Here is a 24,716-nt window from a genome sequence, read left to right as displayed (position 1 = left end):
TGCACTTTCATATTTTGTTTTCCCAAATATGAGTCTGGCTGCGGTATTTTGGGCTGTTTGAAGTTTTTTGATGGTCTGTTCTTTACAGCCAGCACAAAGTGCATTGCAATAGTCCAGGTGGCTTAGTACAATTGATTGTACCAGGTTCCGAAAGATGGCCCTTGGGAAGAACGGTTTTACTCTTGAGTTTCCACATGGCATGGATGGTTGACTCAAAACAGTTTACAACTGAATATTGAAAAAAAAACAAAATTATGTCCTTGGAGAATACCTGCTTCAGGTAAGTATCTTCATTTTGTCCACTGTGACTTTTTCCACAGTTGGTGATGCTCTGGTGTATGCCTCATTATTTGCATACTGACCCAGCTTTTATTAAATTCCTGGCACAGAAGTGGGAGACCTGTGCTCAAACTAATGCCATTTATATTTCCACGCTGGGCCTGTTTTGGGAGGCGGGTAAGGATGTTATGTGGAGAGAGATAATTTCCTATATTTCTTTGCATGGAAAACACCTAGAGCGCCAGATCTTATTGCTTCAGCTTTGTAGAACGCAGGGAGTACTGGCCCCTAATTTGACTCCTAATAGGGAGGAGGGGTTGGTGGTTGAGAGGCTAGGATAGGGGAGGGCAGACCTATACGGGGTCTGTGCCAGAGCCGGTGATGGGAGGCGGGACTGGTGGTTGGGAGCCGGGAAATACTGCTGGACAGACTTATATGATCTGTGCCCTGAAAAAGACAGGTACAAATCAAGGTAAGGTATACACATATGAGTTTATCGTGGGCAGACTAGATGGACCATGCAGGTCTTTTTCTGCCGTCATCTACTATGTTACTATATTACTATGTATGTATGTTGTTTCTGAACCGGGGCGTAGGCAGACTTCGACAGGAGGGGGGTCCAGAGCCCTTGGTGAGGGGGTACATTTTAGCCCCCCTGCCATTTTTGCCCCCCCCCCCGCCGCCACCACCACCAACTTTGATCCCCCACGCCGATGACCCTCTCGCCCCCCCCCGCTGCCAACCCTCCGCCTCTGCCGCAGTCGGCTACCTTTGCTGGCGGGGGACCCCAATCCCCACCAGCCAAGGTCCTTTCTTCCGGCGCAAGGTTTTGTTCTGTTTCTGTGAGTCTGATGTTCTGCACATTGAACGTGCAGGATGTCAGACTCACAGAAACAGAAGGAAGCCTTGCAGATCAGTCAGCTGGCTGATCTGCAAGGCTTTGTTCTGTTTCTGTGAGTCTGACGTCCTGCACGTTGTACGTCAGACTCACAGAAACAGAATGAAGCCTTGCGCTGGAAGAAGAGGACCTCGGCTGGCGGGGGTTGGGGTCCCCCGCCAGCAAAGATAGCCAACGGCAACGGTGGCGGCGGGGGGGAGGGGGGGTCGAGAGGGTTGTCAGCAGGGGGGTCCAGGGCCAAATCTACGGGGGCCCAGGCCCCTGTGGCCCCACGTAGCTACGCCACTGTTCTGAACCATCCGTAGAATTGCCTCACGGTATCTCGTTATTGGGAGTGACTGTTAAGACTCAAAGCAAATAAAAAAACATAGATCCCAGGTGCAGGTCTTAGCTCGGAGTGTCTATTTTAAGATGTGCATGTTGTATAAATTGAAGCTTTTATTACCCTGGTACAATTTTAAAAAGCTAAAAACAGGCCATGATTCTTTGAAGTTTAGATTATTGTAATGTGATTTATTTGAGTCTACCAAACTAATGTATTCAATCACTTCAAGTGGTGCGAAATTCAGTGGTAAGACTCTTTATTTGGCTTATCGAGGTCTGAGCATGTGACAGTGTACCTCAAGCATTTGAAATGGTTGCAAATGAGATACTGTCTATTGTATAAATTGTTGACGATAACTCATTGTGTTTTGCGCCATGATTCATCATTTTACTTAAAGAATGCTGTGATGTGATATGTGCCAGTGCATTCTTTAAGGTCTGAAATGAAGTGTAATCTTGTGGTTTTCAACTGGAATTAACTAGGACTGGTGCTTTTTCCGTTGTGGGACCAGTAGAGTGGAAGAAGCTACCACTGTAGCTGAAGGCTGAATCACAACTATCCATGTTTAAAAAACACTTAAGAGACTATTGGTTATGCTTGGCATATGTTGTGCCTGTTTGAGCACTGCTGCTCCTTTTTACTACTACTACTACTAATTTCTATAGTGCTACTAGATGTATGCAGCACTATACACATTATAGGGGCCCTTTTATGAAGCAGCAGTAAGTCCAACTTGGGCTTACCGCCATAGTCGCCGAGAGGGGGGGGGCAGGGGGGACAAAATTCCCCAGGCCCGGGGCTCCAAGGGGGGCCCGGCACCGCAGTCCCACCCGCCCTCCGTCATCGAACGTCTGCCCCCTGCATTGAAATCGCAGTCTCACCTCCATGAAAGCAGCGCTGCAGGCAGCAGAATGCCTCCCTTTGGCCCTCCTTCCCTCCCTGTGTCCTGCCCTCGTCTGACGTAACTTCTGCAAGGGCGGGACACAAGGAGGGAAGGAGGGCCGAAGGGAGGCATTCCGCTGCCTGCAGCGCTGCTTTCACGGAGGTGAGACTGCGATTTCAATGCAGGGGGCCCGGCTCGGTGGCGACCTCGGGGGGGGGGGGGTGGAGCAGGGAGCAGCGGTGGCGACTTTGGGGGGGGTGGAGGGGGGAGCAGTGGCTGTGGCGATCTCGGGGGGGGGTGGATGGGGGAGTGGCGGCGGTGATCTCGGGGGGGGCGGGGCAGCGAGGGTGGGGCCTCGGGCTCGGCCCAGTCTCTCGGCGGCCCTGCTTACCGCTTGCTAAAAGGGAAGTACAGCTGGGCTACCGCAGCAGCCCAGCAACAGTCCCCTCCTCTCATCGCGTGCCATTTCCAGCTCTGCAAATATATTTACATTTTTGCAGCTCCCGCGCTAACCCAGCAGTAATTGGGAAGTGCTGCACGCTGCCCGGTTACCACCGAGTTAGCACGGGAGCCCTTACTGCCACCTCAGTGGGTGGCGGTAAGTGTTCCCCCATAAAATGGCCACACGGCAGGTGCTTCACTTACCGCATGGAGTTGCACTGGGAATTAAGCCCAGGTCATCAGGATCAAGAGATTACTCTTCCCCTTACATAGACATATAGACTTGATGCAAGTTATTTCTTTTCTTTTGAAATGCGTTTTCATGTTTCTTGCTGTTTGGAAGTGTCTTTTTTTTGTTTTTGTTTTTTTTTGTTACATTTGTACCCCGCGCTTTCCCACTCATGGCAGGCTCAATGCGGCTTACATATTGTATACAGGTACTTATTTGTACCTGGGGCAATGGAGGGTTAAGTGACTTGCCCAGAGTCTTTGTGATTTTATTATGTTTGTTTTATTTATATCATGCCTTAGATAAAGGCAGTTTGGAAATAATAAATTCTAATTCTATACTCTAGACGCCATTTACAGAATCTGCACTTACATGAACTGCATATTTGGAAGGGGGAAAGGGATGAGTAAAAGATAATGTTGTGTGGGGTGGGGGGAGGTGTGATGGGTATACTGCCCCCACCCCCAAATGATATGGAAGAGAAAAGGGAGGGAGATTATTTCTCTTATTGTGTTTTTTGGGTTATGGGTGGGAATTGTCCTCCCTGGTGTGGTGGAAATTGGTTCAGTGGGAATTGCTCAGATGGGAATTGGTGGGTGGGAACTGACCTAGAACCTATATCACTTAGCTCTGAATTGTTTCAGCACAGTCTATACAACTCCCTCCATAGTGGCTTAGCCAGAGGGCCAGTGGCGTAGCCACAGGTGGGCCTGGGTGGGCCCCACCGGTGGGCCCCACCCTCTGGAAAACTCTTCCCTCTTATGCGTGTATGAAAAAAAAAACCATTTTCAAAATTAAAAACTTATCTCAAACCGTACTTTTACGAGAAAACATATCATCATCATCAATATATATAAATGGCGAATGTCGTACTCACTCGCAAATGCGCAGTAGAGACCCTCTCTGCCCCGCCCCCGCGTCAATACGTGATGACGGGGGCGGAACAGAGAGGGTCTCTACTGCGCATTTGCGAGGGACACCGCCGTCGCTAACGCTCCCCCCACCCGGAATCGCCGCCGCCACCCACCTTCCACCCGGTCGGGCCCTCGCTCTGCTATTGAAACAGCGAGGGCACGCAGCACACAGCTCTACTGCTGAGCTGCCGTCGGCCTTCCTTCTTCTTCTCTGCCTGTGTCCCGCCCTTGACGACGTTACGTCACACGAGGGCGGGACACAGGCAGAGAAGAAGGAAGGCCACGGCAGCTCAGCAGTAGAGCCGTGTGCTGCGTGCCCTCGCTGTTTCAATAGCGGAGCGAGGGCCCGACCGGGTGGAAGGTGGGTGGCGACGGTTCCGGGGGGGGGCGAACTCGGAGGGGGAGTGGCAGCGACGAACTCAGCGGCGAGGTGAGGGGCCTTTCAACCCCCCCCCCTCCTTCCTATACTAGCCCGTTTTTATGGGCTGAACGGCTAGTGAATCATAAAGGATAACTGGCAGTACTGGCACTCTGGTGAAATCATGCCTCATAGCACACAGGCCCACTCTCTTTCTCTCTCTGATTGATGGATTGTAACATTTTCTACTTTCTGTTCCTTTTACCTGTCTTTAATTATTTTGCTTTTGTTAATTGCTTAGCTGTGAGCAGTATATCAAATAAACTGAACCTGAACCCCGTCCCACTGCCACTCTCCCCCCCCCTTGCAATCCCCATATACCAGAACTGGCAGGGGTCCCCAAGCCCTACTACTACTTATCATTTCTATAGCGCTACTAGACATACGCAGCGCTGTACACTTGAACATGAAGAGACAGTCCCTGCTCGACAGAGCTTACAATCTAATTAGGACAAACAAGAGATAAGGGAATATTAAGGTGAGGATGATAAAATAAAGGTTCTGAGCAAGTGAATAAGGGTTAGGAGACCTGCCAGTGGAAGCACTCCTCCACCTGCTGCCCTAGGCTTCAACCCCAGCACATGCTCAGTTTCCACAGCATTTACATAAGAAAAGAGGTAATAGAAATAGGCATAGCAAGAACTTCAAGGCATTAAGGAGGAAAGCGACAGTGTAGGTGAGAGTAGAAATAGAGCTGATATTATGAGATTTATACAGGACCCTCCATAACTATAATCTAAGGTGGACAAAATTAACAGTGAAGTGACAATGACGTCAGAATCAATTGGGAAAAGCATCTTTAAATAGAATAGTTTCTAGCATAGAACGGAAGTCAGAATACTGAAGATTTTGGAACGTATTGAATCGAGATTAATCTGTCGAAGAGAAGGAACATATAGAAGATAGGATTCAGAAGAGCATAGGGATCTGGGAGGGGAGTAAGGAATGAGAAAACATGAGAGATGTAGAGGCAGACCAAGTTGAAGAGTTTTATGTATCAGGATGAGAATTTTATAAGTGATGCCATGAGAAATGGGTAGCCAATGTGCCTTCCTAAGAAGGGGAGTGACATGATCATACTTGTGAGAGCCGGAAAGAAGTTTTACTGCAGTATTCTGTGGTAATTGCAAACAACGTTGCTCAGTTAGGTTGATCCCATAAGAAAGGCTGTTGCAATAATGCAAATTTGAGATGATGAGAGAGTGAATAAATTCTCAGAGAGCCTGCTGTGTAAAGAGATATCGTACAGAGCGGATCATTTTGAGTTTGAAGATGCACCGTTGAACCACATTAGAGATGTGGGAATGAAAAGAAAAGGTAGTGTTTGAAGGTCGCTCCCAGGATTTTCAGTGTGGGCAGAAATTGAATTGGAGAGCCTGATAAATTTAATGAGAAATTCTGGGAGGGAAGTCCAGGATTTGAGAGAAGAATAGCTCTAGTTTTTTCTGGGTTTAATTTTTCAGTGGACAAGCAATTAGCAATAGTAAGTAGTTTAGTACTGAGTGCAAAAACAGAAGAATGATCACAGTTATCAAGAGGAACAACAATTTGTATGCACGTCCCTGCCAGTGGCATAGCCAGAACTGACATTTTGGGTGGGCCTAGATCTAATATGGGTGGGCACTATGGGGCTGATATTTATCCGGCAGTGGGCAAGCCTACTGCCAGCGCTGAACTCGGAAATTCAATGCTGTGCTATATATCCAGCGATCAGCATTGAATTTCCAGTTTCACTTTTGACCGCTTAAAGTAGAGGAGTGTGGTAGCCGTATTAGTCCACTCTTAAGGTTATCAATAGAAATCAAACAAAATAAAACATGGAAAAGAAAATAAGATGATACCTTTTTTATTGGACATAACTTAATACATTTCTTGATTAGCTTTCGAAGGTTGCCCTTCTTCGTCAGATCGGAAATAAGCAAGTGTGCTAGCTGACAGTGTATATAAGTGAAAACATTCAAGCATTACTATGACAGTCTGATAGGGTGGGAGGATGAGGGTGGGTAGGAGGTATGCATGGGGACATCAAAGCGAGAATCCTGAAAGGTAACTTTAAAGCCATACAAGAATGTAAGACCTTTAAAGTCAGAATGATTGAATATTTTAACACCCAACAGAAAGGACTTAACAAGGATCTGGGGTTCCTAGCCCATTATAAACCATAAAGCTGTATTTCTCTGTTGATCATCCCACCTCTCACCTATCCACACCCATCCTGTTAGAATATCAATGATATGCTTTGATGTCCCCATGCATATCTCTTACCCACCCCCATCCTCCCACCCTGTCAGACTGTCATAGTAATGCTTGAATGTTTTCACTTATATACACTCTGAGCTAGCACATTTGCTTATTTCCGATCTGACGAAGGGCAATCTTCGAAAGCTAATAAAGAAATGTATTAAGTTATGTCCAATAAAAAAGGTATCATCTTGTTTTATTTTGTTTGATTTCTATTGATAACTTTTGACCGCTGGAACTTAGCTGGTTACAACGATATTCAGCACTAACCGGTTACGTTCCTAGCAGTTAAAGATAGGACTGCTATTTGTGCGACACTATTTAACTGCTAAACCCAGTGCTGAATATCGGCTCTAATAGGCTAAATTGCGCGATATAGCTGGTTAGCCGCTATGCACTAACTGTGAATATTCAGCAGAGATAGCTGGTTATCTCCCACTGAATATTTGCAGTTAGCCAGCTATGTGCTATTTAAGTGGTCAGTGGCCATTGCTGATTGGTTAAATAGCGCTGAATATTGGAGGGGGGGGGTATGTATAGAGGTATAAGTAGTATTTCTTGGGATACTTCTAAATAATTTATTTATTTTGCTGCATTTATATCCCACATTTTCCCACCTATTTGCAGGCTCAATGTGGCTTACAACAATAATCACATTGATGGAATAAGAAAATCAGAATATAGATTAACAGATAAGGTGCATAAGAATGTCATGGCAATCATATTAACGGAGTAAGAACTTCAGAATTGTTGCAATTAAGGTGCTTAAGAAAATGATGTATAATAAGAGGTGGATAAATAGGTAAAACGTAACATAATGATATCAGGACAAAATATAATGTTCAGTAATTAGGGAGTAGATAAAAATAGACAAATTAGAAAAGTTCCATTATAATTGTATCTGGTGAAGTTTAGGTGTCAGTTCCTTATGGGGGATCTTTTTTGTACGTCTTTTTTGAACAGGTAAGTCTTCAGTAACTTCCGGAAGGTCATCAGGTTGCGTGTTGTTCTTATGGTGGTCGGTAATTCATTCCATAGTTGTGTGCGGATATATGAAAAGCTAGATGCATGTACTGATTTGTACTTGAGTCCTCTGCAGCCGGGATAATGGAGATTTAAGAAAGTGTGTGATGAACTTTTGTTATTTCTCTCTGGTAAATCTATTAGGTCTGACATGTAAGATGGGACATCTCCATAAATAATTTTATGAACTAAGGTGCATATCTTGAATGCAATTCAATAATGCCTTAGAGTACACTTGATGATGGATTTCTAAGTAAATAGTCTGCCCAACAGCTGTCCTGTATCAACATAAAACACATACCTTCACACTGTCAACATCACAATTTTTTTCTACCTACTATGGAATCGGTAGCATACACCAAAATATAGAACAGGTGAAGTTCTCTAAGATGACGAATCACAGAAGGCAAAAGTAGAGACTAAAAGACGATTCACCACTGCAGACGTGAGTCCAACAGTCTTTATTATATCAATGATAACGACCCGACACATGCCGTGTTTCGACGCTAAAAAAGCGTCTGCATCAGGGGTCAATAAATACACCAAGTAGTAAATGCAAAACGAGGAGTCCTACTTGTATGTGTGTTGTCAACTCACTGATCACGTAGCACTGCAAGCCACAAATGAGAACATAATGTCGGGTCGTTATCATTAATATAATAAAGACTGTTGGACTCATGTCTCCAGTGGTGAATTGTCTTTTAGTCTCTAGCATACACAACATAACTAGAATGTTTCCTCTTACAGCTTTCCGTAGTAAAAATGTATTCAAATTCTGGTAGCACCTCAATAATAGGAGCTTCACTTCCAGATACTCTGGAGACCTTTTACTAACAATTAGCTCATGTTATTTGCCATAGGACTCATTTAATTCCTATGGGTCCTGCAGCAGAAAACGCGCACCATTCATTAGTAAAAGACTCCCTTTGTGAAGTTACACTAAATCCTACGAAGAAGCATCTCAGAGCCTATGATGCAAAGCTTAACACCACCAATTCTGAACATGCAAATACTAATAGAAATACCTTTAAAAAGGAAGCAGTGGATATACGCAAAAACAATATGTGTACTTTTGGAAAAGCCAAATAATACAGACTAATATAGATCCCCACACTAACCACACCAGAAGAATCTCTCACCTTGGTAACAGGAAGAACACAGACAAACCTTATCAATTACAGAATAATGGACCAAAAATGTGAAATTCTCCTGTAACTTGACATCAGCCTTTCCTGTCCTTAACCCCATTCCTCCATGTAGCCCAGGTCTCCCACCCCACCCTTCCCCTCCTCCTTGTAGCCCAGCATCAACCCTTCCATTTCCTACCCCCTACCACTACATGTAGTCCAGCATCAGCCCTGCCTGCCTTACCCCTTCCCTCCCCATTGTGTAGCATCAGCCCTGCCTTTCCGAATCCCACACCTCCACCCAAAAGTACACCAGCATTAAGTACATAAGTAATGCCATACTGGGAAAAGACCAAGGGTCCATCGAGTCCAGCATCTTGTCCACGACAGCGGCCAATCCAGGCCAAGGGCACCTGGCAAGCTTCCCAAACGTACAAACATTCTATACATGTTATTCCTGGGATTTTGGATTTTTCCAAGTCCGTTTAGTAGCGGTTTATGGACTTGTCCTTTAGGAAACCGTCCAACCCCTTTTTAAACTCTGCTAAGCTAACCGCCTTCACCACATTTTCCGGCAATGAATTCCAGAGTTTAATTACACGTTGGGTGAAGAAAAATTTTCTCTGATTTGTTTTAAATTTACTACACTGTAGTTTAATCGCATGCCCAACCCCCACCCAGAAGCCCACCAACATAAATTTAAAAAAAAAAAGTTTTAAAAACTTGGCCAGTGCAGACCCCACCCCATTCAGAAACCCACCAGCAATCCAATATTACATACAAACCTTTTTTTCTTACCTTGGCAGCTTCCTCCAGAAGTTTACTGCAGTGCCTCCAATGAGGTCCTGATCTGATCGGTGTGCTGGAGGAGGCCATGGGGGGGGGGGGGGGGGGGGTGAATAGGCTTGACTTGGGGGGGGGGGGAGGAATGCTGCTGCAGTGCATTGGCTGCTGATTGCCCAGATTTCTGCAGCAGCACAGGATGGGGAGCAGCGGCCAGTTGGCTAAGTTAAAAAAAACAAAAGCGGCACTGGAGCTCCCACATTCCAACTCCCCAGGATGATTTTGCCACAGAGCCGAGCCATGCCATATCCGGTGCACACGTAGGCTGCGGGGGCATGCGACAAGAGCAGAGGCTAGAAGGGCTGCCTGCAATAGAGCAGCAGCAGCAGCAGCCATGGGGAAGCTGGGGCAGAGAAGACTCGACAGAGGTAAACATAGCGTTCCGCTTAAGCCCGACTCCAGGCCTGAACAGCTGCACACAAGGCAGGCAGGCAGGCAGGAGGGTGGCGGTGGTGGCTGCTGCTTGCTTGCTGGAGCGTAGGTAAATTGTAGCTGCAATGTGCTCATAAGACGCGCTTCCTGCTGATAGATGAATTTGAGTCAAGCAGTACTGCGGCTGTGCAGGGTTTCCAACGTATAAAAAGGTAAGGCACCTGATTGGTGGTCAGACTGTGACTGGGTGGGCCTGAGCCGAGACAGGCCTACCCAGGCCCACCCGTAGCTACGCCCCTGCTACATAGTATGAGAGAGGCGGAGAAACTAAAAAGAATGCACAAGAAAACATACAGACAGCCAAGAAGGAATGGGAGGTGAACTACAATATTGTAAAGGAAAAGAAGGGATAGGAACACACACTACGTAAGAGAGTCTCCAAGGGACCAAAAATACCAGCAGTGGTGGTCAGTGAAATGCTTCTTGGAAAAGATGAGTTTTCAGATCAACTCTGAAATGCTCCAGGGTTGTTTGGATTCCGAGATATTCCAGAAGCTGGTTCCAGATCTCAGGACCTTGTACTGAAAAAATATAGTGCCTTATTTTTGCATGGGTGACTTCACAGACTGGAGGAACAACCATGCGGTGTTGGGTCAAGGAACAAAGGGTGCATATCGGGACATAAGGGGAGAGTAGACATGCTAGAAAAGCAGGATCTCCTGTAGATTTGATTTTGAAGACTAGGAGTAAAAGTTTGTAGATAATGCATTGAAGAACAGGCAACCAGTGTGAGGATATCAGGAGGGGTGTGTATTAATTTAACTGCTGTGTTCTGAATAAGCTGTAAGCGATAGAAATTCTTGGATGTGAGGGATTTATATAGCGAGTTGCAGTAATCAAGTTGAATGAGGACTAAGGACTGAATGAGGACTGTGAGCGCAGAAGGTTGGAGTGAGCAACGAATGGAGATCAGTTTTAGGTTGTAAAATAACCGGCGAGTAACAGCAGAGTTGCTGCTGAAAAGTTAAGTCATCATCAAAGATGACTCCAAGAATACACACATGGGGAACTTGAGGGATTGGAATATCAGAGAGGTGAGGCTAGAAGAACATTGTTATATCCACGAAAAAAGAGCAGTTTAGAATTCTTAGGATCGAGGACCAGTTTATTTTCTAGGAACCAGTCAGTAATCTGAGTGAGCTTTGAATTAAGAAGTGAAATTTCATGTAAGTTCAGAGGATCAAGAGAATATAAGAGTTGGATGTCGTCGACGTACACAAAAGTGGTGAACCCAAGAGAGTGTGTTAAACTGAAAAGGGGTACTAAGAAGATGTTGAAGAGTAAGGTGGATAGAATAGAACCTTGTGGCACACCAGAAGCAAGGCAGAATGAGGTTGATTGAGAGTGAAAAGACTGTACAATGTAAGCGGTGGGCTAAATAAGAACTGAAGCAATGGCTATGTCACGGAGCCCTGCCTGGTGGAGGCGATGAAGTAAGAAGGAGCGTTCTACTAAGTCAAATGCTGCTGAAAGTTTGAGTGAAAGGAGAAGAACGAGTGAAATTTATCAAGACAGGAAAGGATGTAGGTAACTAAACCAAGCACAGTAGTTTCAGTGTTGTGGTGGGGACGAAAGCCAGTTTGGTGGGAATGTAGTATCTGGTTTTGGGCAACAAGCTCTGTGGTTTGTTGATGGGAGGTTAGTGATGGTATGGTAATCGGCTGGGTCCTTAAGGAAATGGGTCCGTTTTTTAAATTTTGGGATGTATGTATGCAGTTTTCCAACTGTCTGGTACCATTCCCATACTGAGGCTTAGGAAAACCATGGAGTAAATAAAGGGGAGGAATGCCAGTAAGAAGCGCTTGACCAGCCTGGAAGGGAGAGGGTCGTGTGGTGCTGTAGTGGGCTTCATAGATTGAATGAGCCTACCAAGCTCAGACTGGGATAGTAGGCTAAAAGAAGTTAATTTGTTAGTGAGGATAGAAGATGTAGACAAGGCAATAGTCTGGATTGCCGGTGTTCGCAGAGGCTGAACAGCTGAAGCTGACAGCGTGGATGTTGAAAAAGATGCATGAAGCTGCGAGACTTTGTCTTCAAAGAATTTCGCCTATAAGTGAGCATCTGGGATAGACAGGGAAGGTTATTGTGGAACGTTGAAGGTGGTGAGTGATCGGAGAATTTGATAAAGCTTCGCTGACATTGGAGCTCTGGAAATTTGTTTAGAGTAGTATTCCTTCTTATGCAACAACAGTGAAGTTTTATAGGAATGGACTCTCGATCTACAGATGGCAAGATGAGTGGTTGTGGGGTAATGTCGCCATTTGTGTTCTGCCTGGTGGAGCTGTTGTTTTAGTTGTCGCAGATCTGCTGTCTACCATATTGCCTGAGGCTTTTGTCAGGTGATAAGGTTACGGGTGGAATTCGTTGCCAGAGAATATGGTAAAGGCGGTTAGTTTAGTGGACTTTAAAAAAGGTTTGGACGGCTTCCTAAAGGAAAAGTCCATAGACTGTTATTAAATGGACTTGGGGAAAATCCACTATTTCTGGGATAAGCAGTATAAAATGTTTTGTACATTTTTGGGATCTTGCCAGGTATTTGTGACCTGGATTGGCCACTGTTGGAAACAGGATGCTGGGCTCGATGGACCTTTGGTCTTTCACAGTATGGCAAAACTTATGTACTTATGTTAATAGAGCTAGAGCGTCAACAGCAGAATGTAGTTCAGAGTTGCAAGAGTTCACTTGATTGTCTAGAGGGAGGGTGGTGAAAGATGGCAGGGTAAATGAGCAGCAGCCCAGAAGGGATTCAGAAGAAAGATGGCTAGTGTCCCTCTAGAGGGGGGGTAGATTGAACGGATCGAACGAAGTTCTACTGATGAACATAGGTAATGGAAATGAGAGAATGATCGGACTATGGAAGGGGTAGAAGAGAGACAGTACTGAGAAAAGTAGAGTTAGGTGAGGAAAGGATCAGGTCCAGGATGTGTCCCCCTCGGTGAGTGGATTGATCTACATGCTGGGCAAGGCCCAAAAGTGAGAGGTATGGTCATCAGCATAAATGTTGAAGTCCCCGAGTACTAGCGAATGGGCATGGGAGGTAAAAAAAAAATCAGTAAGCAGTGTTTGGAGTAGCTGGAAAGAGGAGGCTGTGGTGAATGCAGAGAAAAATGCAGAGGTGAAGATGAGGCCAGGCAAAATTATAGGGTCTCAAGAGAACCCAGAGAAACACTGGTAAAACCTGAGAGGACTAACTTGGAGGAATATATTACAGTGAGGCCGCCACCATGGTGGGCAGGTCTACTAGCTAAATAGTAGGAGCAACCAGTCGAAGTTGCTTGGTTAATATAAGAGGCATCTGCCTCCATTAACCGGGTTTCTATAAGGCATAGTAAATCTAGTTTGTGAGAAACACCATGAATAAGAAAATGCTTGTTCCGCATGGAGCGGGTATTAAGGAGACCAATTTAAAGCGGCTAGGTGGGGGAGATAGCAAGGGAAATCTGACAGCCAGCAAAGGGGAGGTGGCATCGTTCCAATGATCAAAGAGGCAGAGGGCGAGAGAGGGGAGGCCTGTGACCTCAAATCACCACAATAGTTCATGAGAAACACATAGCAGCAGTACAGAGGAGGAAAAGTGTAAGAGCACCGGAGGGACAGAGAGCGGAAGTTGGCATGGTCAGAAAAGTAGTGCGCATTAAGGGATCGCATGAAGGAGTGCACAAAGGAGCAGAACCTGCTCCTTGTTTGCGCTCCTTCATCGTGCGCCTAGGCGGCATGCGCCGCTAGGGCTGTTCAAAAATAGTAGCACCTTGATGAAGTCACTTCCGGGATGGAAGAGGACTTAGCGTGATTGGGGAGGCAGCAGGCACCAAGGAAAGACCCTTAATGAGATCACTTTCGGGATGGGAGGGGATTTGAGACCTGGGTTCAATTCCCACTGCAGCTCCTTGTGACTTTGGGCAAATCACTTAACCCTCCATTGCCCCAGGTACAAAAACTTAGATTGTGAGCCCTCTAGGGACAGAGAAAGTACCTGCATATAATTTGTACAGCGCTGCATACGTCTAGCAGTGCTATAGAAATGATTAATAGTAGTAGTAGTAGTAGTATTTAGCGTGATTGGGGAGGGAGCAGGCACCAAGGAGAGACCCTAGAAAACACAGGATAGACAGCAAGCAGCTGAAAGCAAATAGAAAAAAATATAAACCCTGCACCTCCAGTTCTGTATCACAAACTCCATATTCCCCAGCAATAGAGCTATCCCTCTTATGTCACACAAAAAAATATTCAAATTGTGATCATCACCTCAGGAACAGCACAAGCTCCTTCCACTGCTAGACACTTTGATTAAATCAGATGGGTTTTTGTTTGTGTTGTGACTTTACAGGATGTGGAGACTACTGGTCCTTAGCATTTTTAATGTGGGTGCCTAGGACCCTCTTTTAAAACGGGCCAGACAGTTTGCAGACAAAACTCTGCAAAAAGACACTCAAAACCTATATAAGAAAAAAAACTTACCCACCCATAACATCCTACTCCACCCCCCCACCCCCCCCCCGAGCACCAATGTACCCGCCCATTGAGGAACTGGAACAAGCTGAACTGTTACAGACACTACATGCTAGCAGAATCTTTCACTTCAGTTGCACATACAGAACATGGACAGACCCTCACCTGATACAGAATAGGAAACCACAAAAAACATGTAGACAAAAACTAAAATGGAGACCCCCCTCAGAAAGCCACACTCTACAAGCAGTGACAATACTGGTAAAAGAAATAGAAATGCATTTTCTCCTGTACTCTGCTAAATACCAAAACAGAAAAGATGTACATTTCCACCAAAGTGGACACATTCCAATCCTTAAAAAGTATTCATTGTTCTTTTCTATCTTTTTAATTGATTTGGGCCCAGGTAACGGTCTTTAAATTATTTTCCATTTCTTCTCTCTCTTCCTTCTCTATGGCTGCCTGGCACTGATCTTTTTCATATTTCTCTTTTCACTTCTCTTCTCTGCCTCTGTATCAACACACATATAACTTGTACCCCTCATTCTCCCTTTCTCTCACCCTTTAGTCCTCAGTCTCCTTCTTTTCACCTCTCATCTGTTTACTAGCAATCTCACCTCCATCTTTCACTCACTCCCTAATCCCCCATTTCCATCCTCTGCACTCACCCTTTCAGCCTTCACTTACCCTCCAGTGTCATTCTGTCTCTTAGCGTCTACCCTATCGTCTATTGCCCCTTTTTGACCATTTTCACACTCACTCAATCCCTTCAGAGACCTTCCCCTCTCAACCCTTCCACAGCACTCTATCCTGACCTCCATCACACTTGCAGAATACAGATAGCTCCCGTTCAAATATGGGATATGCGATTACAAATTTAAAAGTATAATATAGATAAAAATTAAACTGAAACCTGAGATGCCAGACTTGGCATGCAGCACATAAGAATGCAGGCAGATGTAGTCTGGTAATTTTATCTTTCTAATCATCTTGTTCCCAGTTTCTGGCTCTACTTCTCTCTGTTTGTGTTCTTAACTCTTTTTCAAGGGCCTCCTCTTCATTTGTTATTTATTTTCTCCTCTCCTAGACCCATCTTTAGCCAATGATTTTTCATGTTCAGATTTCTTCCATTTTTCTGCCTCCTCCTCAAATCTATTTAGTTTTCCACCATTTCCCTTCCTTTCCATCCATGTACAGCTTCTCTCCCCTCTCCCTATCTCTTACCTCTTGAGGGTCTGGCATTTCTCCTTACCTCCCTCTACCCCTCCCTTTGCCCCTGGGCCCTGCAAACTTGTGGAACTCGCCAGGACTGCCAGCAGCGATTACAGCAGGCTTCCTTCGGCTGCCCCACGGCTTTTTCCTCTGCTACATCCTACTCATGTGGCAACAGGAAGTTGCAACAGAGGGAAGGACCCCAGGACTAGCCAAAGATAGTCTGCTGTTATTTGCTGCCAGCAGTCCTGCCATACATTGCAACTTTAGGTTTCTAGGGGCCAGCAGAGAGGCAGAGGAAGGTAGGAAAGTGAGGCTGGACTGACAGGAGGGAAGAGGGTGTGGGGGGAGGGAGGATCAAGGAAGACATGGAGAGGTATGAGACCCACAGGAGGGGAGAGGGAGGCAAGAAGGCAACCCCAGATTCATGAGGAAAGTGTGCTCATTTTGGGGTGGCAAAGCAATTTTGTGGGTGACGCTTACCGATGCCTAACTAAGGGGTCCTTTTAAAAAGGTGTGGTACCATTTTTAGTGTGTGTATTAAATATGCATATGTTAAACGCTAGAGATGCCCATTTATTCCTATGTCAGTCCTTATCACTACTCAGCTCCAATTACTCCGTATCAATATCCTTTACATAATACTTAAAGGGTACTGAGTATTGGATCCATCAGATAACCATGTCACCACCATTCAGGCTATATATATATATATGAGCCAGGCATTTTGTTATGGTGGACATGTATTCGTCATTGATCCATAATCTTTAATATTTTACCTTTTTACTTTCACCCAATAACTTAAATTTCCAATATTCAATTTTATAATTTCAAATGCACTTAGCTTAGATGAAGTTTTATATTTATTTCTTATAAGAATTATTATTCATCTCGGCGACATCATCTGATCCGACATGAAATCATGTTTCGCGCAAAATGCTGTGTCAAGGAACGTCTCCTCCACATAAGCTGGAAACATATCCGTTGCTCAGTCCGTGGCTGAAAATGGACGTGCGGCAAAATAAAAATTGGCATGTATTCCTATGGGCATCTCTAGTGTTTAGCACACGCTAATCATTAGCGTGTGACTTTGTAAAAGACCCCGTCAGTGTGCACACAATTATTCTAAACATTTATAAGTATAATGCGTAGGTAAAAAAGTGAACACCTAGGTTGTAGAATTACCCTTTTAAAGGGGCTTGGGGGGGAGGGGAGCAGGAACAAACATATAAATAGTAACACACGTGGACATCTGATAAAGCGGTTATAAAAATGGGGCTCCAAGAATCCCACCATCATTGCAACTCCACACATTTCTCAGTAAAATAAAATTTATGAAGGCAATGGGGAAAACATTCCATAAGGTTTATATACAAGAATATAAATGTTTATCTGAAATATTTACAGTGTCAAGTTACAGCAATATTTTACAACTCTTTTCAGGTAAACCACTATATATATTATAATGTTTCAGATTAAGCAAGAAGAAAGACAAGCTAAAGAATGCAGCGTGACCTAATATTTGTGGTAAAATCCTGTTGTGTAACTTTCTGCATATTGGTATAAATTGCACAGTGAAACAAATAATGCATGTTTGTATGTAGAAAAGAAATGGCAAAACTCTGAACTATTAATACCGGGTGTAAAAATGACAACTGAATCTGTCCCGGAGAGCGAGACTAAACCTTGGGGTTAATGTAAACTGACTTGCAATAAATGGATAAGTGATTGGGATAACAGCCAGCTATATCCCAACAGATTAAGCAAAAATAATGATCATAAAAATAAAAAGAGGCAGAGAGAGAGAAGGAAACATTTCTAGCATTAAAAATCTTAAAATGTCAAGAAAGACTCAGCTGCTTTGCCCCACACAGAGATTGCCCAAGTCACGTGTGCAGTGCATCCACGGTCTGCTGACTTCTAGTTTATAAACCGGATTATTTGTGCTTCATAACACCATTTGTATGATTTGTTGTGATTGACAAGATGTGGAAGGGGTTGGTTGCATTGGGTTGTTGTTTCACCGGAGCCCCAATGGAACTAGCACTGCAGCTTGCGAATGCTACGCGTGATCCTCTTAAACTCCCTCTGGCCCTTCTGCCAACGCTTTACGGAGGTGATGACCAGCTCCCCGTCCAGCTTCTGGCCCATCACTAGATAGGGAGCATTGATGTCGTTCATCTCATCGCAAGTGCACTGCAGGCCATCCTTGAGCCAAAGCACGGTCCTCTTCAGATCCCGCTCTGTCACTCCCTTCAGCTTGTAAATGGTTTTGGTCTTTGTTTCCGGGATGATTTTGGTGTCTCCATTGATGTAGGCGATCTCCTTCACTTTTATCTTCAGGGCTGAGATGGAAGAGAGGGGGGGTGGGGAAGAGAAAGACAGTGATTGAGAGAGAGACACAGTCCCTTTGGCGCACATTAAAGGAAGCAGAGGGTGGGAAGGATTCCTTAGGAATCTGTCAGGGGCTGACAGGACAGCCAGCAGGTGGTTGCATTTCAAAAGCCACAAAGGGCAAGAGAGTTATTTGTCTTTCAAAAGGAGGGTCAGTTTGCTTTTCTAGTAATCTTTCTCCAACTTTTGGAATTGTCAATTTTTAAAAAACTGCATTTACAGGGTGCACTCTCTTTCTTTAGGTTATATATATATATATATATATATATATATATATATATATATATATATATATATATATATATATAAAACCACCTTTATAAAGAGATATGCTGAAGGCAGCGTATATATGTACAATGTAACCTTCAGTGCTTGCAATCTTTAACAAGTACCTAAGTCTAACCCACGGATTCATTTTGCCTTAGGGGTCCTTTTACTAAAGTGCGCTGAAAAATGGCCTGCTCATGCATTAACCGGGCGGTAATGGTCAGCACGCGCACAATGCCAATTACCGCCCAGTTAGCGCCACATGCCGGAAAATTTCAGGCATGCCTAGTGGAATGCATGTACAAAATTAAAATTACCACCCGGGCCACGCAGTTCCAAATTGGCGCGTGTTGTGCCTATGTGGCTTAGTAAAAGGGCCCCTTAGTTTTAAAATCTTAGATAAAGTCATGTGGTAACTACATTTTTATGGTTCACTTATATATTCTGATATTTGTCAACACTTGCTCTTTTTTGATTTGAAGAAGAAAAAACTCTCCAGTTGACTAAGCCACGTTAGCGGCCGCCATGCGCTGCCGACGCAGCCCATTCACTTTGAATGAGCTGTGTCGGCACTGCTGCACGGCTTAGTACACAAGTATTGCCTTTGAAAGCTAATCAGAAATGTATTGTTAGTCCAGCAGAAAAGGTATCATCCTTTCTTTTCTTTGTTTTATTTCTTGAGCATTTCAAATATTATTGGCCCAGTGGCGTAGCTACGTGGGGCCACGGGGGCCTGGGCCCCCGTAGATTTGGCCCTGGACCCCCCTGCCGACGACCCTCTCGACCCCCCCTCCCGCTGCCAACCCGCCATCACCTAACTTTGCTGGCGGGGGACCCCAACCCCCGCCAGCCGAGGTCCTCTTCTTCCGGTGCAAGGCTTCGTTCTGTTTCTGTGAGTCTGCAGGATGTCAGACTCACAGAAACAGAATGAAACCTTGCGCCGGAAGAAGAGAACCTCGGCTGGCGGGGGTTGGGGTCCCCCGCCAGCAAAGGTAGGCGGCGGCGGCGGGGGTCAAAGATGTTGTTGGTGGCAGCGGTGTGGGGGGGGGGGCTAAAATGTGTCCCCTCAGCTCGGGCTCTGGACCCCCCTCCTGCCGGTCTGATTACGCCCATGAATTGGCCAGAATAAAGTCAGTTCATTCACCCATCTACTGACATTTAAAAAGGACATATATATCACAGTGAACCCATGATTCTGTTATCATCGCATTTACAAATGGATTATCAACATATGTTAACAAATACCTGCATATTAGAATATCCCCAGAGACCAAGAACTGCAGAATAGGAGGAATAGCGTTCCCTCAATGGCCCAGTTTGAGCCTTTTCTCTGCTCTTTTAATCCTGTGTTGATTTACACATTGAGGACTCCAGATTCTATGCAAATAGCTCCCTGATTCTTTTTGGAGCCCTGCAGGCTAGTGCTCAGATCTCCTGCAGGAAAGCCAACACCACCAGAACAGCACAGAAAACTAGCTCACCAATGCTCAAAGGAAATGGTATTCAAATTATATGCGCGCTGTAAAAGCAAAAGCAAGGGGGAACGTGCTTGACACATGCGCAGGAGAGTTTTGCAGTAAGCTCAGCTCTTGTGCGCATGCAGCAGGAAAACCCAAGAGTGAAAGCACGCATTAGCGCTGTTTTCTGCACCTTTAAATATAAGCTTTTCATTGTTTTTGTTTTTACTTGGATGGCTTATATTTAAAAGGCAGGAAACAGGTGCCAATGTGTGCTTTCACGTTTGCTTGGACTCACACACATTTATTTCTTAGTACTGATGCTTACTGGTTTGCACGGGCTTTCTTCCACTTCTAAAAGAAATCAAAACTGACAGAATTTAAAAAGAAAGAATTGCGAAAAATGCTCTCTTCAAACACCCTAATGCCTGCTCCGAGTTGGCATTAGTTTTTCAGCGGTAAGGGCAGCTTTGTTTTATGTGCTGTTCTCTGAGCATTGGGAGGGAATAGGAAAGGACCTCATTAACATCCGTTTGACTACATTTGCATGCTATTTGCACTAATTTTGATGCATGCATTGTCTCCCATGCTACGGCCCTCTAAGCATTCTGCGCTTACCAGGGGCATAGCCAGACTTCGGCGGGAGGGGGTCCAGAGCCCGAGGTGAAGGGGCACATTTTAGCGCCCCCCGGCGCCACCAACCTCTCCCCCGCCATTGCTGACCCCCCCACCGCTGTCACCACCACCAACTTTGACCCCTCCTGCCAATGACCCTCTCGACCCCCCCTCCCTCTGCCAACCCTCCCCCACCGTTGCCTACCTTTGCATGCGGGGGACCGCAACCCCCGCCAGCCGAGGTCCTCTTCTTCCGACGCAAGGCTTTGTTCAGTTTCTGAGTCTGACGTCCTGCATGACGTGCAGGACGTCAGACTCAGAAACTGAACAAAGCCTTGCACCAGAAGAAGAGGACCTTGGCTGGTGGGGGTTGGGGTCCCCCGCATGCAAAGGTAGGCGGCGATGGCGGTGGTGGGTTGGCGGCGGGAGGGGGGTCGAGAGGGTCGTCAGCAGGGGGGGTCCAGGGCCAAATCTACCCCACGTAGCTATGCCACTGGTGCTCACTAATGCCGGTGCTAGTCCAGTGTTAATTTCCTCTTGCACAGGCAGTATGTTTTGAGCATTGGCCCACAGGTGAACTTGTAATTTCCCCTTCTGTAAACCACAAACTTTTTAACAGCAATTCCTGAGCACACCAGGAGGAAAGACCTCAGACAACCATTCTCCCTGCCTACCAGCCAGTATGTTTACTGGGATGATATGGATGGACAGACAGGATTGGCCATATGGCCTTTATTTTCTCTACTTCTAAATTTCCACACTACTTTTCTTTCTTAAAAGACCTGCTGCTATTAAACATAGGGGGACCCCCCACAACAAGAAAATCGCAACACTGATTTTAAAAAATGCGATTCAATGGGTTTTTAGATGGCTAGATTGTCAAATTTGAATCCACCCACTTTTCTCCACTTCATCTAAAGACTCCCAGATCTCAGCATTGCCTCCTTACACTCCAAACAAGGAGAACTGACATAAGCTGTTTGTAAAAACGTTATGATAAAATCTGTATGCACTCACCAAAATCATTTTTGCAAAGGTTTTCCACAATGTCATTATCATCTTCATCTTTGGCTTTGCAGGCCTCACATACCTTGGGTGCTGGGAAAGAAAGCAAGTCCAGTAAGTGCCTGCTGTATGTTTGCTTAACGCCAGGTGGCGCCTGGATGCTCGTTGACCTTTTGGTTACACCTAATTCTTACTGGAGTTGCAGCATTTCTGACATGTCTGACTTCAGGCTGTTTCATTTTGTAGAGTGGGAGAAAACCTGATGCTTCTCTCTAAATTTAAACAGCTTTGACTAGAAGAGTCCTACATAATCTTTTAAAAGATCCCAAACATAGGAATGTTTCAGAAATGAGATGTGTAATCCCCTTTCTAAAATAATAGCCTCTTCTTCTTTCATTTTTGTTTCTATTTCGATCTGAATTAATTATGTCCTTCAAAACAATAAGAATTTTTACTGTAAAACTCCATAGCAGAACAGATTATATTGTGTGTTCATTGGGAGCATAAATTATAATTTAGCCCTTTATGGCGATTTGATAAAGGCAGAGAGGCGGAGTAATTTTTTTTTTTTTAACTAAATGAATTACAAAACTCAGTCATAACAAGCTGAAGTCATAGTCCCTGAAGTTAATCTGAGGCTGTCATTTTAAAACAATAACTAAATTCTTTCTTTAAAAGGGACCACTGAAAGGTCATTCAATATTGCAAGCAGGAACGTTGTGTCCAAGCAACACGTCAGGGAAAAAAAAAGAGTTAAAAAGATGCAAAGAAGAAAGAGGAGGGGGGGGGGGGGGGAAGTGATGTGACCTATTCAGCAAACTGTTTAGGAATTTTAAACCAAAATTAGGAGGATCGTTTAGTCATTCCAGGCAATTAGAAAAAATTAGATTGATGAAACACTTTGCCTGTCTGATATACCCCCATCCCCCCCCTCCTTTAAGAAAATAGGCATGAGTTCTTTTTGAGCTGCTGGGGGTGGGGGGGTTGTTGGTTTTCCTATAATTCTTTGCAGAACGTTAGGAAAACCTTGCCATTGTGCTTTCCGGATGGTTGCCTCACTTTTCACAAATCTCTTTTCCAACAGCTGAATAACTTAGGGGAATTCCTAACTTACTTTCCCATTTCTCCTCTCCCCAGGAGCCAGAGATCTGGCCCATGATCTCTGGCTCCTCTGGCCATAACATTTAACACAACAGATTCCCAGATTTATACAAATAAGGAAACAGACCACCTTCCTCCTGGGGCTGGAGGGGTGGGGGTGGGGGGGAGATACAGTAGTGCATAGCTACTTTCATATGTAAACGTGATTAAAGAATAATACCATGAAAATGGGTCGTGCCGTGTCTCGTACTCAGAGAACAATTAAGACATAAACATTTACAGAGTGTTGAATAGGAGTTGCAAAGTTATATATATATATATATATATATAATCTTTGCAACTCCTATATATAATCTTTGCAATATATATATATATATATATATATATATATATATATATATATATATATTTATATATATTGCACAGCAGAGCAGTTTTGCACAAACAGAGCAATGCACAGGCAAATACAGCATCGGACGATCGCAGGAAAGATTACTGGTACCAAGGAAAACTTACCTTCTCTGGTAGCCGGCATGACATGGTCACCGCTGGCCGGGGGGATACAGAGGTCATTGTCCTGGGGGAAGCGGCTGCACTCCAGCATGTCGGGCCAAGGGAAGCCGAAAGCCGACATGACCGGGGCACAGCTGTCTTTCACCTGCTCACACAGGGACCGGCAGGGCTGTATGGTCTCATCCAGGTCATCGATGCAGACCGGGGCAAAGAGAGAGCACAGAAACTTCTTGGTGTCCCGGTGGCACTGCTTCTGGATCAGAGGGATCCAGGAGGAAGCCTGCTGCAGCACCTCTTTCATGTTTTCGTGGCCCAGCAGGTTGGGCAGCCTCATGTTGGGGTATTCGATGCCATGGCAGAGCAGCAGCGTGTCGGGGATGGGTTTGCAGTTGTTCCTCTTGTAGGAGAACTCGGGTTGCCCGAACGGCGCAAAGAGCCCCTGGACCGAGTCCACGCAGCGAGATGCAAGACTGATGATCAGGAAGAGAAAAGAATACCTCTGGGACATTTCGCAGTTAAAAAAAGGACAATAGTGCAAAAAAAAATTATGTTGCCAATTTACCTTTAAGGGATATTAATTGTGTTTCGTGGGGCGAGAGAGAGAAAAGGAGATCTCTCAGCGTTGTTTAGGCTACACGCAGGATGCTGGAAAGTTGTTTGAGGAGTCAGAGGACGATTAGATGCTCTAACAGGCGTTTTCCTGGTGTTTTATGCAAATAAGAAGACTGGGAGGAGTCGGAGCAGGATTGGTCCCCACTTTTTTTGCTCCGGTTTTCCTTGGTGTGGGTTGGGGGGGGGGGGGATCCTCTTTGGGCAGGAAAGCCTTTTGCAAGAAACGTTAAAAAGCATATGTAAAAATCTTTGAACAAAGAACTAGAAAAAGGGGGGGGGGGGGGGCAGAGGGCTGCTTGGATCGCACAGGACTGAGGTGGGAGGTTCTCACTGAAAGGTGAACCTCTTGGTGCCTTTTTCATTCCCTTTGCATTGTTTTTGTACTGTAGAAAATGAATGAATGTCGTGTCGTCCTTGCTCAAGAGCTGGAAGTGTCCTGAAGCTGTTTTGCCTGACTGACTGACCCCTGCTTGAGTCTTTTCACCTCTGACCTCTTCCCGATTCATTACACTTCTCTGCAAGTCATTTATTTTCCAGTCCAGGGCAGTGACATCTCATGAATCCACAGCAGAACCTTTTTTTTTTTTTAAACAGGGTTTCAATAATCTTGTATTTTTGCGGCCAGTGCTTTTCGTTAATGAGGTTTTAACATCACCACTTGAATTCCCAACAGCATTATGTGAAACATTTTCGCGTATAAGAGCTGTTTGCTTTATATTTTTAATGCACAGCATTTCAGGAGTGCAGGAATCACCAGTTCCCTCCCAAGCAGACCCAAAAGTTTTGTTTGAAAGCTGCCTGCAGAGAGATTGGGTCTAAATGTTCAGAAACAGCTGCTTTAGTCTAGTAGTAAATGTCTACAACTAAGATGATGGCCGAGTTGTGTTTTTTTTAAGAAGCAATGAGCCATTGTTAAGAGTGGTGGTACCTTTAAGTACGTTTTGCAACTACTGACAAGAAACCGGAAGGGAAATAAGCTAATTTTTTTGTTTAAAGTACCTTCGGCCTGGAGGGGTTGGGGCCAATTTTAGTATCAGC

At 45.0% G+C, this 24,716-nt stretch overlaps 1 protein-coding gene across 1 annotated transcript; it reads right to left on the bottom strand.

Annotated features, from left to right (window-relative positions):
* Window positions 1–17,062: 17,062 nt before the first annotated feature.
* SFRP2 (secreted frizzled related protein 2) lies at window positions 17,063–23,723 on the bottom strand. Its single transcript, XM_030192691.1, has 3 exons — window positions 23,070–23,723; window positions 21,465–21,545; window positions 17,063–18,059 (listed from the first exon to the last, which is right to left on the bottom strand). The coding sequence occupies exons 1-3, from the start codon at window positions 23,572–23,574 to the stop codon at window positions 17,755–17,757; spliced, it is 891 nt and encodes a 296-aa protein (XP_030048551.1). The 5' UTR covers window positions 23,575–23,723; the 3' UTR covers window positions 17,063–17,754.
* Window positions 23,724–24,716: the final 993 nt, after the last annotated feature.

This window comes from Microcaecilia unicolor, chromosome 2 (genome assembly GCF_901765095.1).
Source record: "Microcaecilia unicolor chromosome 2, aMicUni1.1, whole genome shotgun sequence".
Lineage (NCBI taxonomy): Eukaryota > Metazoa > Chordata > Amphibia > Gymnophiona > Siphonopidae > Microcaecilia > Microcaecilia unicolor.
The sequence above is the reverse complement of the archived record's forward strand: the minus strand, read 5'-3'. Positions and strand labels throughout refer to the sequence as shown.

What these genes read in the sequence shown, in the direction of transcription:
- SFRP2 (XM_030192691.1), bottom strand. Translation starts at nt 23,574, where the DNA reads ATGTCCCAGAGGTATTCTTTTCTCTTCCTGATCATCAGTCTTGCATCT. An exon ending in CATGCCGGCTACCAGAGAAG is followed by an intron (nt 21,546 to 23,069) that starts GTAAGTTTTCCT and finishes TTTCTTTCCCAG; the next exon opens with CACCCAAGGTATGTGAGGCC. An exon ending in CCTTTGCAAAAATGATTTTG is followed by an intron (nt 18,060 to 21,464) that starts GTGAGTGCATAC and finishes CTTCCATCTCAG; the next exon opens with CCCTGAAGATAAAAGTGAAG.